The following is a 13,163-nucleotide window of genomic DNA, read 5'->3' as shown; positions in this document are numbered from 1 at the left end:
AATGAGACTAAAAAATAGAATAATCTTTGTTTCTGGCAGTGTCCCTGGCGTCCAGCACTGTGGGTCTGGCCGGTCAGGTAGTCCACACGGAAACCACCGAGGTGACGCTGCTTGGCGACGGCATCATGGGGTTTGGCCTGCAACTGCAGGGAGGAGTGTTCGCCACGGAAACGCTGTCATCCCCGCCACTTATTGCCTACATCGACCCCGACAGCCCCGCTGAGAGGTAAACACACTGACACAGCTATGATGGCTTTAAAAAAATTTAGAGAAAAAATTCTTTTGCCCTTGCTTCTCAGATTTGAACTTTCCCCCCCCAATTTTCAGTTTTTTTTGTGAAATTTGGAAATATTTAATATTTTGTCTTTATTGATAATCATGGTAACATATATATAATTTTTATTTTCTATATCGCAGCTTTGCATTTTATGTTTGCAGCACCAGTTCAAAATGCCATTACCTCATGTCCTTCTGTACAGACTCTACAGTATTGTAAGGAGAGCTCCAGTGATCAGATATTTGTGTATATATGTGTAGGTGTGGCATCCTGCAGATCGGTGACAGGATCTTATCCATAAACGGCGTTCCAACCGAAGATTCGACCCTTGAAGAAACCAATCAGCTTCTCAGAGACTCGTCCATCACTGCTCAGCTCACACTGGAAATTGAGTTCGATGTAGCTGGTAAAAAAAAAAAATCATTTTATCAGAATTGTGTTTTCATGCTTCTGATCAGCACTGAAAACTGTGCTTGTTGATGAATGTCTGTCTGCTGGGCAAAGACATCTGTTTTCTGTGTCGTCGTGTTTTGGCTGACTGACTGCCAGTCTGTGTTTGGTTCTGCTTCTCTGTAATTTGTCAGACTCTTTGTGGATGTAACGTACTCCAGCTGGTGTAAATAACCACCTACGCCTGAGTTTAATAGAACGACACAACAAGCTGTCAGTAGTGACTCACAGGCATATTGTATGATTTGTAGCTGCAGGACGGTTAACTGTATGAGATGTCATTTACAGGACAGTCAGAGTCACTATTTAACCAAAAGAAGAATATAGACCGTGGATGTTATTTCCCAGAGAAACATAAGGCTGAGAAAATTTTCCTCACTTCCTGAAAGCATCATAACTGAAGTCAGTCCAAGGGGACATCTTCCAAAACCTGCAAGGAGCCAAATACTACAATCATTTATTTTACAAATCTCTATAATGTCATCATCTATGCTGATTGATTTTATGGAAAGTGAGTAATAGATAATCTTTACACAGGATAATTCAACAAGAACAGATCAATTTAGCTTATTTTAATAATTAGAAGATCATCTGGATTTTCAGTTTTAACATGAGTTCTTAACAGTGCTTTGGATATTCGGAATAAAGGGACCAAGCAGTGGATGTATGTTTATGAACATGCTCATAGCCAGTTATAAACAAAGGCTTATGTAAAAGATTAACTCCCAATTTATTTTGTGATGTCCAGTCTACTGTACCGAATGGTAGCGAAGAAGCGATATAGCTATGCGTCATCTAATAATGGTGAAGTTAAATGTTACGTCACCTACTGTCAGCATCTACGGCCAGTGTGAATCTGTAGCAGTCTTTTTTTGTCTCTATCAGTCAGTGTTGATATTAACAATTAATAATCTCAATACTTCACTTAATAAATTAATAAAATGTACAAATGGACAGCACAAAAGACTTCCTGAACATTCTTAACATAATAGCTGCAAAACAGACAGATGTCATCACAAATGGTGCATTAAAGATTTTTGACTTGCAGGAAAGATTTTTATGTATGATCACCTCTAAGTTTTGAACTTTGATCTTCTATAAACATTTGAGAGCATGATGTGTCCTCTAAGTTATGTAGAATCAGGTTTAATACATGGACAGCTAACATATACGTCGTACCTATGAGCTCACTTTGTGATTAATCATTGACTGTTATTGAAATTGTTTTCCACATGTCTGCTGAGGTCTCTGAGTAAAAAATATTTCTATTTCTTCCTGTATTTATAACCGTTAAACCAAGTGTGAGTAAGATTGAAACCCTGGTTCTCATCAAGCCAGGCAGGACTGTATACAGAGCGTATGATTAAAGCCTCGAACAGAAGCTTAATCACCTGATTCTGACTGAGAAGATGTTGAGCAGAAAGCCTTTATTCCTCTTCTGATGTATTTCACAGTAAATTAAACATTTCTACTGCTGAAATGTCTCCATCTTTCTGCACAGAGTCAGTCATCCCCAGTTCAGGGACGTTCCACGTAAAGCTCCCAAAGAAACCAGGAGTGGAACTGGGAATCACCATCAGCTGTAAGTAAAGAGAAACGACTACGCAAACACGTACACTAATGTGAGGTCGCTACTGTGGATGGTTTAGATGGACTTTATTAGTAACACAGCTCTGTGTTAATTATTGATTAAGAAAGAGTGCCAATGCCAAAACAAGCAACTAGAATATTATAAAAGTCTTTTTATTGTCAGTGACAGTAGTTTTATTTTTTATTAAATGATTTAATTTGGTGATTCATCATGTTTACACATCGAGGAAATTAAATTTTCATTCTGAAAGACAAGTTCATCAGACCAGATCCAGCCCGACCTCCTCTTGGGTGTCACTTCAATATTACATTTCCTGCTTTGATTTTACTTTTCCCCTTTAACATTTAATCGTTACTTCTGGTTGTAGTGGTGTAAACAGGTTTAATTATTTACAGTTTTCTGTTTCATCTTCAACTCGTCTCTTTGTGTGTCTGCAGCTCCGTCCAACAGGAAACCAGGTGATCCTTTGATCATCTCGGACATCAAAAAAGGCAGCGTCGCACACAGGTGACACAAACTATGGCTAAACTAACTCTAATCCAGCCTTAAACCTAACCGAGGCTGAACTCTACACACAGTATGTGAGGCTAAAATAAAACAGTGTCAGCTGTGTTAAACCTCAGACTGCCGCCTGTACGTGTTTGGTTAATTAGGCTAACGGTCCAGGCCTGTGCATGTCGTGGTTTGTAGGTCATGTGTTTTAGACTGTGAAGCAGAATATGAGCTAAAGGGCTTCTGCTGGCAGGTAGCATCTGTTTACTCTGCAGGACTTTTAGAAACAGGAAGCAGAGGACTAGTTATAGACCTTCATACGGAAAAGAAAGTGCCGGCGGTTTTACAAGATTTTGGACCAATTTCAGAGGATATCTTCCAGCTTCGATGTCCTTTACAAACTAAAAAAGAACTGATATTAGGTAAAATGATTGGGATTAATTTTCCCAAAATGTAAACAAATAAAGCCTAAAAAATTGGTTTAAGTTGTACCTCGTGGTTTAAACCCAAAGCAATATCTTCACTCCTATTTCATGTACAAGTTAACATATCTTCATGTAAAATTTGTAAGGTTATATTTCATATGTTGAAGAACTGATATTAATGCAAAATTCCATCCTGTCCATAAAGCAGATGCACTGCAGTCATGATTATGATAATATGACATAATAACGATCTCAGCTGACTTCTTTATTAAACTTGTTCCTCTAATTTACCTGAATGTGTTTTCAGGACGGGGACGTTGGAGCTGGGAGACAAGCTGCTGGCCATTGATAACATCCGTGTGGAGAACTGCTCCATGGAGGAAGCTGTTCAGATCCTCCAGCAGTGTGAGGAGCTCGTCAAACTGAAGATCCGCAAAGATGAAGACAACTCTGGTATCGCTTTTAAGTCTATTCCCAAAAGCAAGAGGCCGAGTGATAAACCAGCTTTCAGGGATGCCCACAGTATCATTAATCCTCCTTAAAAAGAACCTCTAGAGTCGTTCCGTGGTGACCTACTTGCCAACTTTAATAAGCTGTGGGACCTTTCCAAATTCTCCTCAAAAGATCATATTTAAAGAGCTTTAGCAACACCAACAGTCACACCTAAATCCTTTTGAATAAGTGAAAAGACAGTGGTACTTAAAAGCATGTAGGAGCCAAACTGGTGCTCATAAAATCTTCACTAATCTTCTGACAATCCTGAGATCTTTAGCATCTTTATGACAGTTTTATTGTACTTTAGAGAGTCCTGATGGGGTCCTAAACTCTCTAGATCAATAGCTGATTTGAAATCATTTGTCTTGTATCATTTTAAGTTAAACTTAAAACCTCTTTAAACATGAAATCTAATCGTAACTTGATCACAACCTGACTGTCAGGAGTCTTCGAGGACTAGAAACTAATCCATTATTCTTGAAATCTTCTTCCAAAAAATGAATGTTCTCAAAAACATTTAGGATCTTGTTGGTGATCTTCAGGATGGCCAAATTCTTTCAAACCTTATCAGTGACTCTAAGGGACCAGCACAATCTTAAGTATCTTCAACACCAACTAGAACATCCCTGAATCCTTCAGGACCCCATTCATATTTTCTAAATCGACTCGATCGTCCATAAGGACGAACAGAAATTTACTAAGGTACTACTAGAACTACTACTACTAGATGTAGAGCCGGATCGTCAACCGTCCTAAAGGACGACTGGAAAGCAAACTGTTTGCTTGAAATCTGCCATCAACTCCTCAAGGACTCTCAAGTGTCTTACCAGGGTGGCTCTTCTTTTCAAAACTAACTCAAACATTGCTGAATACTTTGACCTTGATTGAGGATTTCACTAAACTTATGGCAGACCCTGGACCTTGATAACCTTTAGAACATTTTAATGGCGATATAGATCCCAGTCAAGGTTTTCTAAATGTCCTCAGCCGCTCTTAAGGGTACACAGGGCCCTTAAGTCCCTGAAAACCTACTCAAGGTTTAAAGGAGGTGTCTAATGCTACTTTCAGGACAAACGTTGCACTTCTGGCTTAGTTTTAGCGTGTTTTAGTCTGTGTCACCACATCATCCCTTCCCATGCCATCTTCTCCTGATCATCTGTTCACCACTGACCTTATGTGGAATCAATCTTTATTGAATGTTCCAGATGAACAGGAGGTGTCTGGCAGCATCATTTACACAGTGGAGCTTCAACGCTATGGTGGTCCGCTGGGAATCACCATCTCAGGCACCGAGGAGCCCTTCGACCCCATCATCATCTCCTCTCTGAGCAAGGGGGGGCTGGCAGAGAGGTGCACGCACATGAACTCTAATTACATTACATAAAAAATAAATTACAGGTCACACCTGTAGAAAACATGTCAAGGTTGTGGATTATTTAATCACTTAATCAGCACATCTAGTTTTCTGTTCTTTTCAGCTATTTGGAGGATCGCATTTATTCACTATAAAGTGCCATAAATAGATGTTTATTATTATTATTATTATTATTATTATTATTATTATCATTAGTGCAGGCTCTATTGTCTTTAGTAGTTCCCTGCTGGTGTTATGTATGATTCTGGATTAGTATTAAATACATTCTGTGCTTAATACGGCATTTTATTTACAGAAACTCAGACACTAAGAAGCTTAGAACCAGGGTTGTTTGTGTAAACGCCATCTTTATGTCAAAGGTCGTAAACAGAGGAAATGCTAAAGCTGGCTGCCTAAATCTGAGGGATTATGTTTAATGATGTATAAAATAAGAAATACAGTATCAGCGCAGGCCATCTAAATGGTCTCACTATAAAAAATTAAGGAAATTTTAAATAAGAAAAGATTTTTCATCTTTCTAAAAATAACATCAGTGACTGGAGGAATGAAATATGGAGTGAAACCGTGACAGACATGATAAGCTTAGGATGCCAGATGAAGTGGAGAGTGTCGCCCTCTGCTGTTTAAAGATAATTATTTTCCTCATCATCAATTGGGTTTTCACCTCTTTCCTACAGAAATGATTCTCATTTCTATTTTGTGTATAAGTATATTTGTGTTTCCCTGAGACTGTTAACTCAGTTCCAGTCTTCTTTAAAGTCTTGTCAAGTATGATTTTTGAGTTGCTGAACCCTGAGTGTATATTTCTGTGTGTTTTGGTGTTGTTTACAGGACTGGTGCGATCCATGTAGGCGACCGTATTCTTGCGATCAACAGCAGCAGCCTGAAGGGGAAACCTCTGAGTGAAGCCATCAGTCTGCTGCAGCAGGCGGGCGAGACGGTCACGTTGAAGATCAAGAAGCAGGGAGAACGTACGTAGACGCTTTTTTCACACCATAAACACCGTTCATAATCACAAGCATCAACAGCAAATGCAAAACACAAGGAAATGAGATTCACATCAAGAGCCAGGCTTGTGTAGTGTGTCTCATACAGCTTACTTAACCAGTAACAATCACTCAGTAGCCTTTATAAACTATTAATAAAGCAGAATAATTCACGACCAACTGTTTCACCAGCTTTGGACATTTAATTGTAACAAATATGTCCTGATATAAGAGCAAAATAATAACTTATAAGTTTTGTTCTTGCACACAAGCAGCCCACAGACTGTTTTCTAGTCCTGATCTTACAGCAGCTGTGTGGGAGTTTTCATTTTAAACAGAAAGAAAAGTAAAAGCTTTTTGATCGTGCAGTTACCTGTACCAAACTGCCAAGCCTTCTGCTGTGAAACCGGCTGCACATGAAAAGGAAACCTCCTTTTACAGCTCCATGGCTTTAAGATGGCCTCAGAGAGACACATTGTGCAGTGGCTGAATGCATCGTTCCACTTCAGCGACTTTCTGAAGCCTCTGTTCCCCCTCTGTGACTCAAATGATTCAAACATCAAAATATCAGCACCAGTTATGATCTTTGAAAAAAAGAAACTGACAACCCAGTCTCCCTCCTCGGCATCAACTTTCCTTTTTATTGCTTTGTGTTTTATCCAGCTTGAAGTTGTGGCGGTGGTTTGGATGTTAAATCGAACAGTCAGACTTTAAGCTTTAATTCAGGCTGTTTGACAAAGTTAAACATTAACTGTTCAAGAATTAGAACCATTTTTATAAACAGTCCTCCACAGAGCACATGTTGAATATAATTTACCGTAATTTAAAGATTTCATTAGGGAAGTTTTATAACCTGCACTTTTATGCCATCGCTGCTGTTAACACCTCATGGAGAGGTTTGAATGATGGTCGTTATTTGTACAGGTCATTAAGTGGCTCCATAGTTTGGTGGTGCAAACTAGCACCCAACAAGCGAAAAGTCCCCTTTTCAGTCCCTTCTTTTCTGTCTGGAAGGGAATAAAGCTCCCGAATCAAAGATGCAGAGCTACCCATAACACTGTGGCGACCCCTTGCGGTAGGGGAAGAGTTGAACGTACAGCTCATTAAAGGGACGGGACACAGTGTCACTTCCAGTGGAGTTACAGATTTACACATTTATATTCACGAACGCACATTGGTGGTTTGACAAACGTACTCCGTCTGTCTGCAGTGTCAAGCCCAAAGTCTTGCGTGATTGGTTCGGGTCTGGGGCCAGGAGTGGGGCCTAACCTGGAGAACCAGGATGGGGAGGAGGAGCCTGTTGTCATGGTTGCACCTCCGACAAGCCAGAGAGCATTCAGCACACTGCCGTCCGTGGACAGCGCTGTGGAGTCCTGGGATGGATCCAACATGGACAGCAGCTTCACCACCCCAGGTAGGGACCGACCTCTGACCTCTGCTGACCTCATTAATGCCTCAGTAATGAAACACTTCTCCTTTGCTGGTGTGTGTAGCTCCTACTTTTCAGTCGTCACTGTACAGTTTCCACGAGTGGCGCAGCGCCAAGACAAGCAACAGCCAATCATCATCTTCCACTCGCCAGAGAGCCAATCCACTGTCGGATCTGGGTCTGAATGACGATGATTGGGACCGGCCACCTCTCGGAGGGTGAGAGACTGAGTGAACGGCACAGTGAAAAACATAAAAGCTTGAGTAAAGAAAACTGTAATAACCTTTGTTATATAACAGACAGTATTCAACTGTTCCAGGTTTAATCAAGCTGTTTTCAGGGCTTAAAGTACTTTGATCAACACAATTATTCAAAACTGTTACAGAGGAGGGAGAAGGATTAATATGCTTTTCATACTAGTTTTGAGCAGCCACTTATGCCACATAGTGATTTCCAAATTTACTCAGAATGCAATTTTTCAAGTTTTCTCCCATGAATTATCAGATACAGATGAAATACTGAGGGTACAGATACTCGATCCTCCTCCTCTACATCACAAACTGGCGCAGTTGAAACTATGACACTGATGCTCAAACTGTGTGATAAGATCAGTCTAAACAAACTCAGCTTGCCTAGTATGTGTATACCCTTAAACCCAGAAGCACATCAGAAGAGAGGCCTGAAGATGGATGTGCACGGATACATTTTGCAGCATATCTTTTGTAGCTGTTAGCATTCCTCATCCAGAACAATGGAGTATGTAGCACTGAGCTAACAGCAATAACAGTAGTGTGTCTTTCTGCAGAGGCTGTAATCTGCCCAGCGGTCTAATCTCTGACAGCAGGTACCACAGTGACCTTTGACCTTTAACCCTTCACACACAGTCTTCTGTGACACCCAGTAACCTCCAGCAGATACCCTCACTTGGTGACCTTTAACCCCCGCCACACCGATATCAATACCTGGTGGATGTGTATGTCATCACTGCCCATGCCCCCTCCTGTTAAAAAAACACTCTCCAGCATGACCACTAGCTTCCTGTGTGTGTGTGTGTGTGTGTGTGGGTGTGTGTGTGTGTGTGTGTGTGTGTGTGTGTGTGTGTGTGTGTACCCATCATGCTGACTGGTTGACCTGTTACCTTTCCCTCTCAGGTTTAATGTGGGACATGATGGGACAGAACCAGACCAGGAGGAGAACTTCTGGTCTCAGGCTCTGGAGGACTTGGAGACCTGTGGACAGAGCGGCATCCTCAGAGAGCTGGAGGTGAGGAACGCCACGAAATCTACTATAGTGAGAAGTGTTAGCAGTAGAAGAAGTATTTACAGTAAGAGTTGAGTATTAGCAGGAGTAAGGCTTCTGAAATTTTTATTCAGCAAATGAAGAATTCTCAGATGCTAATGCCTTTCTGCATCGCCCTCTGGTGTATGGATACCAGCACCTACACTGTGAAGTTTGATAGGCTGGCTTTTCTCAAAGAAGATATAGAAAAAATGTTGAAAAGATGATGGATTAAGGCTAATTTTTTAACCTTCTGGAGTTGAGTTTATTTGGTTTTTGATTTTACTTTCAATAAAATCTCACATATATGTCTTTACAGTTATTTTCCATTTTGACATACTGTATTAACACAATTGACCTAAAATCACACACACAAAAAAAATCAGAGTTGCAACAGTTAGACTTTATTAGTGTGAAAACCACAAACATTGAAATGCAAATATAAATTGTAAATTTCAAATTGTACAAATGTGGTAGTTATTTACATTAAATTCCTGTCTACCATAAGACAAGGGGGCACATCACAGGCCTGACACCTTGAAGGTGTAGAAACTCCTCCTGTGGATCACCAGGAGACAGCGTTTACGCTGCAGTCTGCCATTGGTGGATTGTTGACTGGCATCTGTGACATTCAGTAGTCGTCTCAATGTTATGACACACAAAACAAAAAAAAAACTACCCTACACACTAAGAACTAGTGGTGCAACGGATCACGGCTGATCCGTTATCTGAACCAATCCCACTCCACGGTTCGGCACGCACGTGATCCGAAGATTCAAAAAAGTATGTGTATGGTGCGCGTGGTCAGTCTGTTAAGCAATAGTTATGGTCAGCGAAAGCGGTCCAAGTGGAGGAGCAGAGGAGTTTGCGGCATTTAAGCAGCCCTTTGCTGCCCAGTCCAACCGGGCTAAAGCTATTACAAAAGCTACTGGGGTGTTTAGCTGCAGACGGGAGGCCGTATTCCGTTGTGCAAAACAAGGGGTTTAAACTGTGATGAACGTGCTTGAGCCACGCTATGATATCCCGTTGCGCGTCCACTTCAGTGACAAGATCGTACCCAGGCATGTATGAGCAGGAAAAGTTTAAAGTTATGGCTGAACTGTCCCAGGCATCTTCTGTTGCCCAACTACAAATGGGTCGACCTCCAGGGCAACGGAAAGCTACGTGACCGTGACCGCTCGTTATATCACAGCGGAGTGGTAGATACAAAGCCCTGTACTGCCCTATATTGCACCTTAATTTGTTTTTATATAATTCTGTGGAATGAGTCTTGAGTTGAATGTTTTTAATAGGCAAAAAATACTTAAATAAGTTAATAAGTAAATGTTAACATTTTTTTTTTTTTTTTGCTGATCCGAAAATTGATCTGATCCAAACCGTGAGATTTTTGATCCGTTGCACCACTACTAAGAACACAGTCCAAACACACTAAGTGTCATAAATCTCTCTGATAGAACTGTCACTGTCCTTAGAAAATCCCATTTTTATAGCTTCTTCCTGCACTAAATATGAGGACAGTTTTGAGGAAGTATGGCATAAAATATTTATCATAACTGCGGTTTTACTTTGCTGATTAACACAATTTAAAAACTGGTTTGTAGGTTGAAGTCCACAATTTCAACACAATTTGAAAAAGACGCTCAACATAAGTGAACTTTTTACAGTCTTCATTAAGCATTTTTTAAAAACAGATAAACTTTTTGTGACCCATACACCACACTGTCACAAGTACTTAACATTTGGACAGCAAGCCAGATCAAGTCTCCCCACTTGGCTTTGGAGAAGTTACAGTATAGACCTTCTGTAATAAACAGTTGTAGCATTCCTGTGCCCAATACACTGCACTGTTACAGGATGACATTGATATTTTGATCTGAACAGCAACACAGGCTGGAAGTCTGTAATGAGCTCAACTATAATGCTCTTCTTATCCACAGAAACACTTAAAAACCACATCACACATCCACAAGAATGAAGACAAACCAAATATAGCTGAAATATTGATCACTTTAATTATTGAACTGGACAAAAACTGTTAACACAAATAATCATGTAGTGATGTGAACACTGATGAGAGGCTTATTGTTCAGCCCTGAGGACTGACAGTCAAAGTTTAGTCATATTTGTCCAATTCATGCTGAAAGAACTACATGTTTATACCTTCTCTGGCACACAGAAGTAAAAAAGAGACTCCTTCTCTTCCAGGAGTCTGGAAAGGAGACACACCTCCTCACTCTGGTATTCCCCATCCTCCCTCCCCTGTACTAACTCCTCCTGTCCTCCTCTTCTTCTGTCTCCTCTAACTGGACCTCCAGCGTTGTCAAACATCTGACATGTTTGCTGGTTTTGAATGTGACTCTAACTGCATTCTAACAGCAGACCATGGTGACGTCATTGTGACATCTTAGTGACATCACCCAGCTTCCAAACACAGTCACATGGCAGAGTCATGTTGTTGCACCAGGCATGGCAGTTTGAGCAAGGCATGCTTGGAGAGCTTGCGCAAGGCCTCATGGGTAGTTTTTTTTTTTTTTTTTTTTTGCCAGTCATGAAGCAGATCTGTCAGTCATGCATGCGTTTGATGAGTTCTTGATTCTGATTGGCTGAAGTGGGCATCGGTTGGGAAGTTTAGCCATTAAAAAAAAAAGGGTGTGATGTGGAAAATAAGCACAATCATCAAACATTGACAGTCAGAGAGTTGAAATCCTCTGGGTGAGCTCAAAAGTAGAATCTATCTGTAGAGGTCTGTACTACGAAGCAGGATTTATGATTAGACAGCTAACTTCAGGTTGAATGCTGAGCTTTCAGAGTTCATGTCTTATTAGATTATGTCGGCTATGCTTGAGATAAGAGACCTGCATGTACAAAGCCTTAGTCTACTGATCAATCAGTATTGATTCTTAGAAGATCCCTCACACCTTGATGACTAGTATGTAGTTTTTATTTCCCTGACCAGTAAGAAAAATGGAAAACTGCCGTTTTAAAGCAATTTTATTTTCCTATAAGCCTTAAATAGAGTAATATACACTTACCAGACACTTTATTAGGTATACATGTTCAGCTGCTTGTTAAAGCAATTAGCTAATCACCCAATCATGTAGAAATGACATGGTGCATTTCTACATGTCATCAAGATGACATTAAGAAGTTCCAACTTGGACTTCGAAGAATTAAGATAGTTCTGCAACCAGGTAATAGCAAGGTTTACCTAAAAAAAAGAAAAAAAATGTGGCTGGTGTGTGTTTATTATAGAGAGATCATCAGCTCCTGATAGGTGTTGTCAAACTTACTGCTAGGTTAGAAAATTCCAGTTAATAAATATTAAAATGAAATCTAAAAGCACTGGAAAACATAATGACACACTGGGAATATAAAGAGTGTATGCCAAAAAACTCCCCCAAACAGTTTACTGTATAGACCTGAATGGTACCAATAACCACCTTCGTGTGGCTGCTTGCTGATATCAGAGTAAGCAAAGCCAGATTTTCTTTGTTATGTTGAACCTGCTTCATATTACAGGCCATTAAACTGTACAAAACAAGAGATCCTGTCAGTAAATATGAGTTAAAACAGTCAATGGTGACAACAGTTGAGCCTGCTCAAAAACAGCAGCAGATCCTAGGAATGGAAATTCAGAAACATCAGTAGAGGCACAGTAAATAATAGTGATGTATGATTAGAAAGAGGTCCTTTCCTGCCACCTGGGTTCAAAGGCAGCAATCTTTAATTACCATGTTTGCTATTTATCCGGTTCTGATTGGATGTTTGCGCTTGCTGTTCTCTGATTGACTCTCATAGGCTACCATCATGTCAGGCTCCACCCTCAGTCTAAACCATGATCCCACCCCTCTGCGGAGCACACTGGGACGACAGGCGAGTTTCCAGGAGCGCAGCAACTCCAGACCACAAGTACATGCCGCTGACCTTTAACCTCTCTCTGTGATATGTGTTATTTTGTGAAATATTGATTTTGAAGACAACTTTCTTGTGATTGTTCTCAGGTGACTCCTCGATCCAACACCTTGCCCTCTGACCCTCAGCGCCGAGCCTTCGCCATGAGGAAGATGAGACAGGAAGTAAATGACATCCTAAACCAGAACCCTGTGGAACTTCACAAGGTAATGTTTGGCCTGTGTTTGCTCTCTTTAGGGAGTTTCACAAACCCTGTGATCCTTATTAACTGACAGGTGTGTTTTTGTACTCATAGCTCACTCTGGAGAAGGCGACAGACCTGGAGGATTTTGGTTTCAGCGTTTCTGATGGATTGCTGGACCGCGGCGTCTATGTTAATAACATCCGACCCGGAGGCCCAGCGGAACGGGGTGGTCTCAAAGCCTATGACCGAATACTACAGGTACAAAAATA

The 13,163-nt window shown here is 40.7% G+C and overlaps 1 protein-coding gene across 6 annotated transcripts in view; it reads left to right on the top strand.

Annotated features, from left to right (window-relative positions):
• The window catches only part of grip1 (glutamate receptor interacting protein 1), a 66,903-nt gene that overhangs the window by 46,840 nt on the left and 6,900 nt on the right, over positions 1-13,163 (top strand). For 5 of the 6 annotated variants that reach the window (XM_086269937.1, XM_086269935.1, XM_086269939.1 and 2 more), the window contains 14 exons: positions 40-226; positions 538-683; positions 2,229-2,309; positions 2,756-2,825; positions 3,543-3,688; positions 4,936-5,080; positions 5,937-6,076; positions 7,302-7,505; positions 7,585-7,738; positions 8,326-8,364; positions 8,672-8,783; positions 12,597-12,707; positions 12,800-12,916; positions 13,006-13,152. In XM_086269937.1, the coding sequence (XP_086126063.1) occupies positions 40-226; positions 538-683; positions 2,229-2,309; positions 2,756-2,825; positions 3,543-3,688; positions 4,936-5,080; positions 5,937-6,076; positions 7,302-7,505; positions 7,585-7,738; positions 8,326-8,364; positions 8,672-8,783; positions 12,597-12,707; positions 12,800-12,916; positions 13,006-13,152 (1,799 nt within the window). The remainder of the gene's footprint in view (positions 1-39; positions 227-537; positions 684-2,228; positions 2,310-2,755; positions 2,826-3,542; positions 3,689-4,935; positions 5,081-5,936; positions 6,077-7,301; positions 7,506-7,584; positions 7,739-8,325; positions 8,365-8,671; positions 8,784-12,596; positions 12,708-12,799; positions 12,917-13,005; positions 13,153-13,163) is intronic. The other variant, XM_086269936.1, reaches the window with a different exon arrangement.

Source organism: Aulonocara sp. 'chitande type north' Nkhata Bay, linkage group LG17, assembly GCF_057382095.1.
Source record: "Aulonocara sp. 'chitande type north' Nkhata Bay isolate Kocher_YH1m ecotype deep benthic linkage group LG17, A_spYH_male_GT1.1, whole genome shotgun sequence".
Classification (NCBI taxonomy): domain Eukaryota; kingdom Metazoa; phylum Chordata; class Actinopteri; order Cichliformes; family Cichlidae; genus Aulonocara; species Aulonocara sp. 'chitande type north' Nkhata Bay.
The sequence above is the reverse complement of the archived record's forward strand: the minus strand, read 5'-3'. Positions and strand labels throughout refer to the sequence as shown.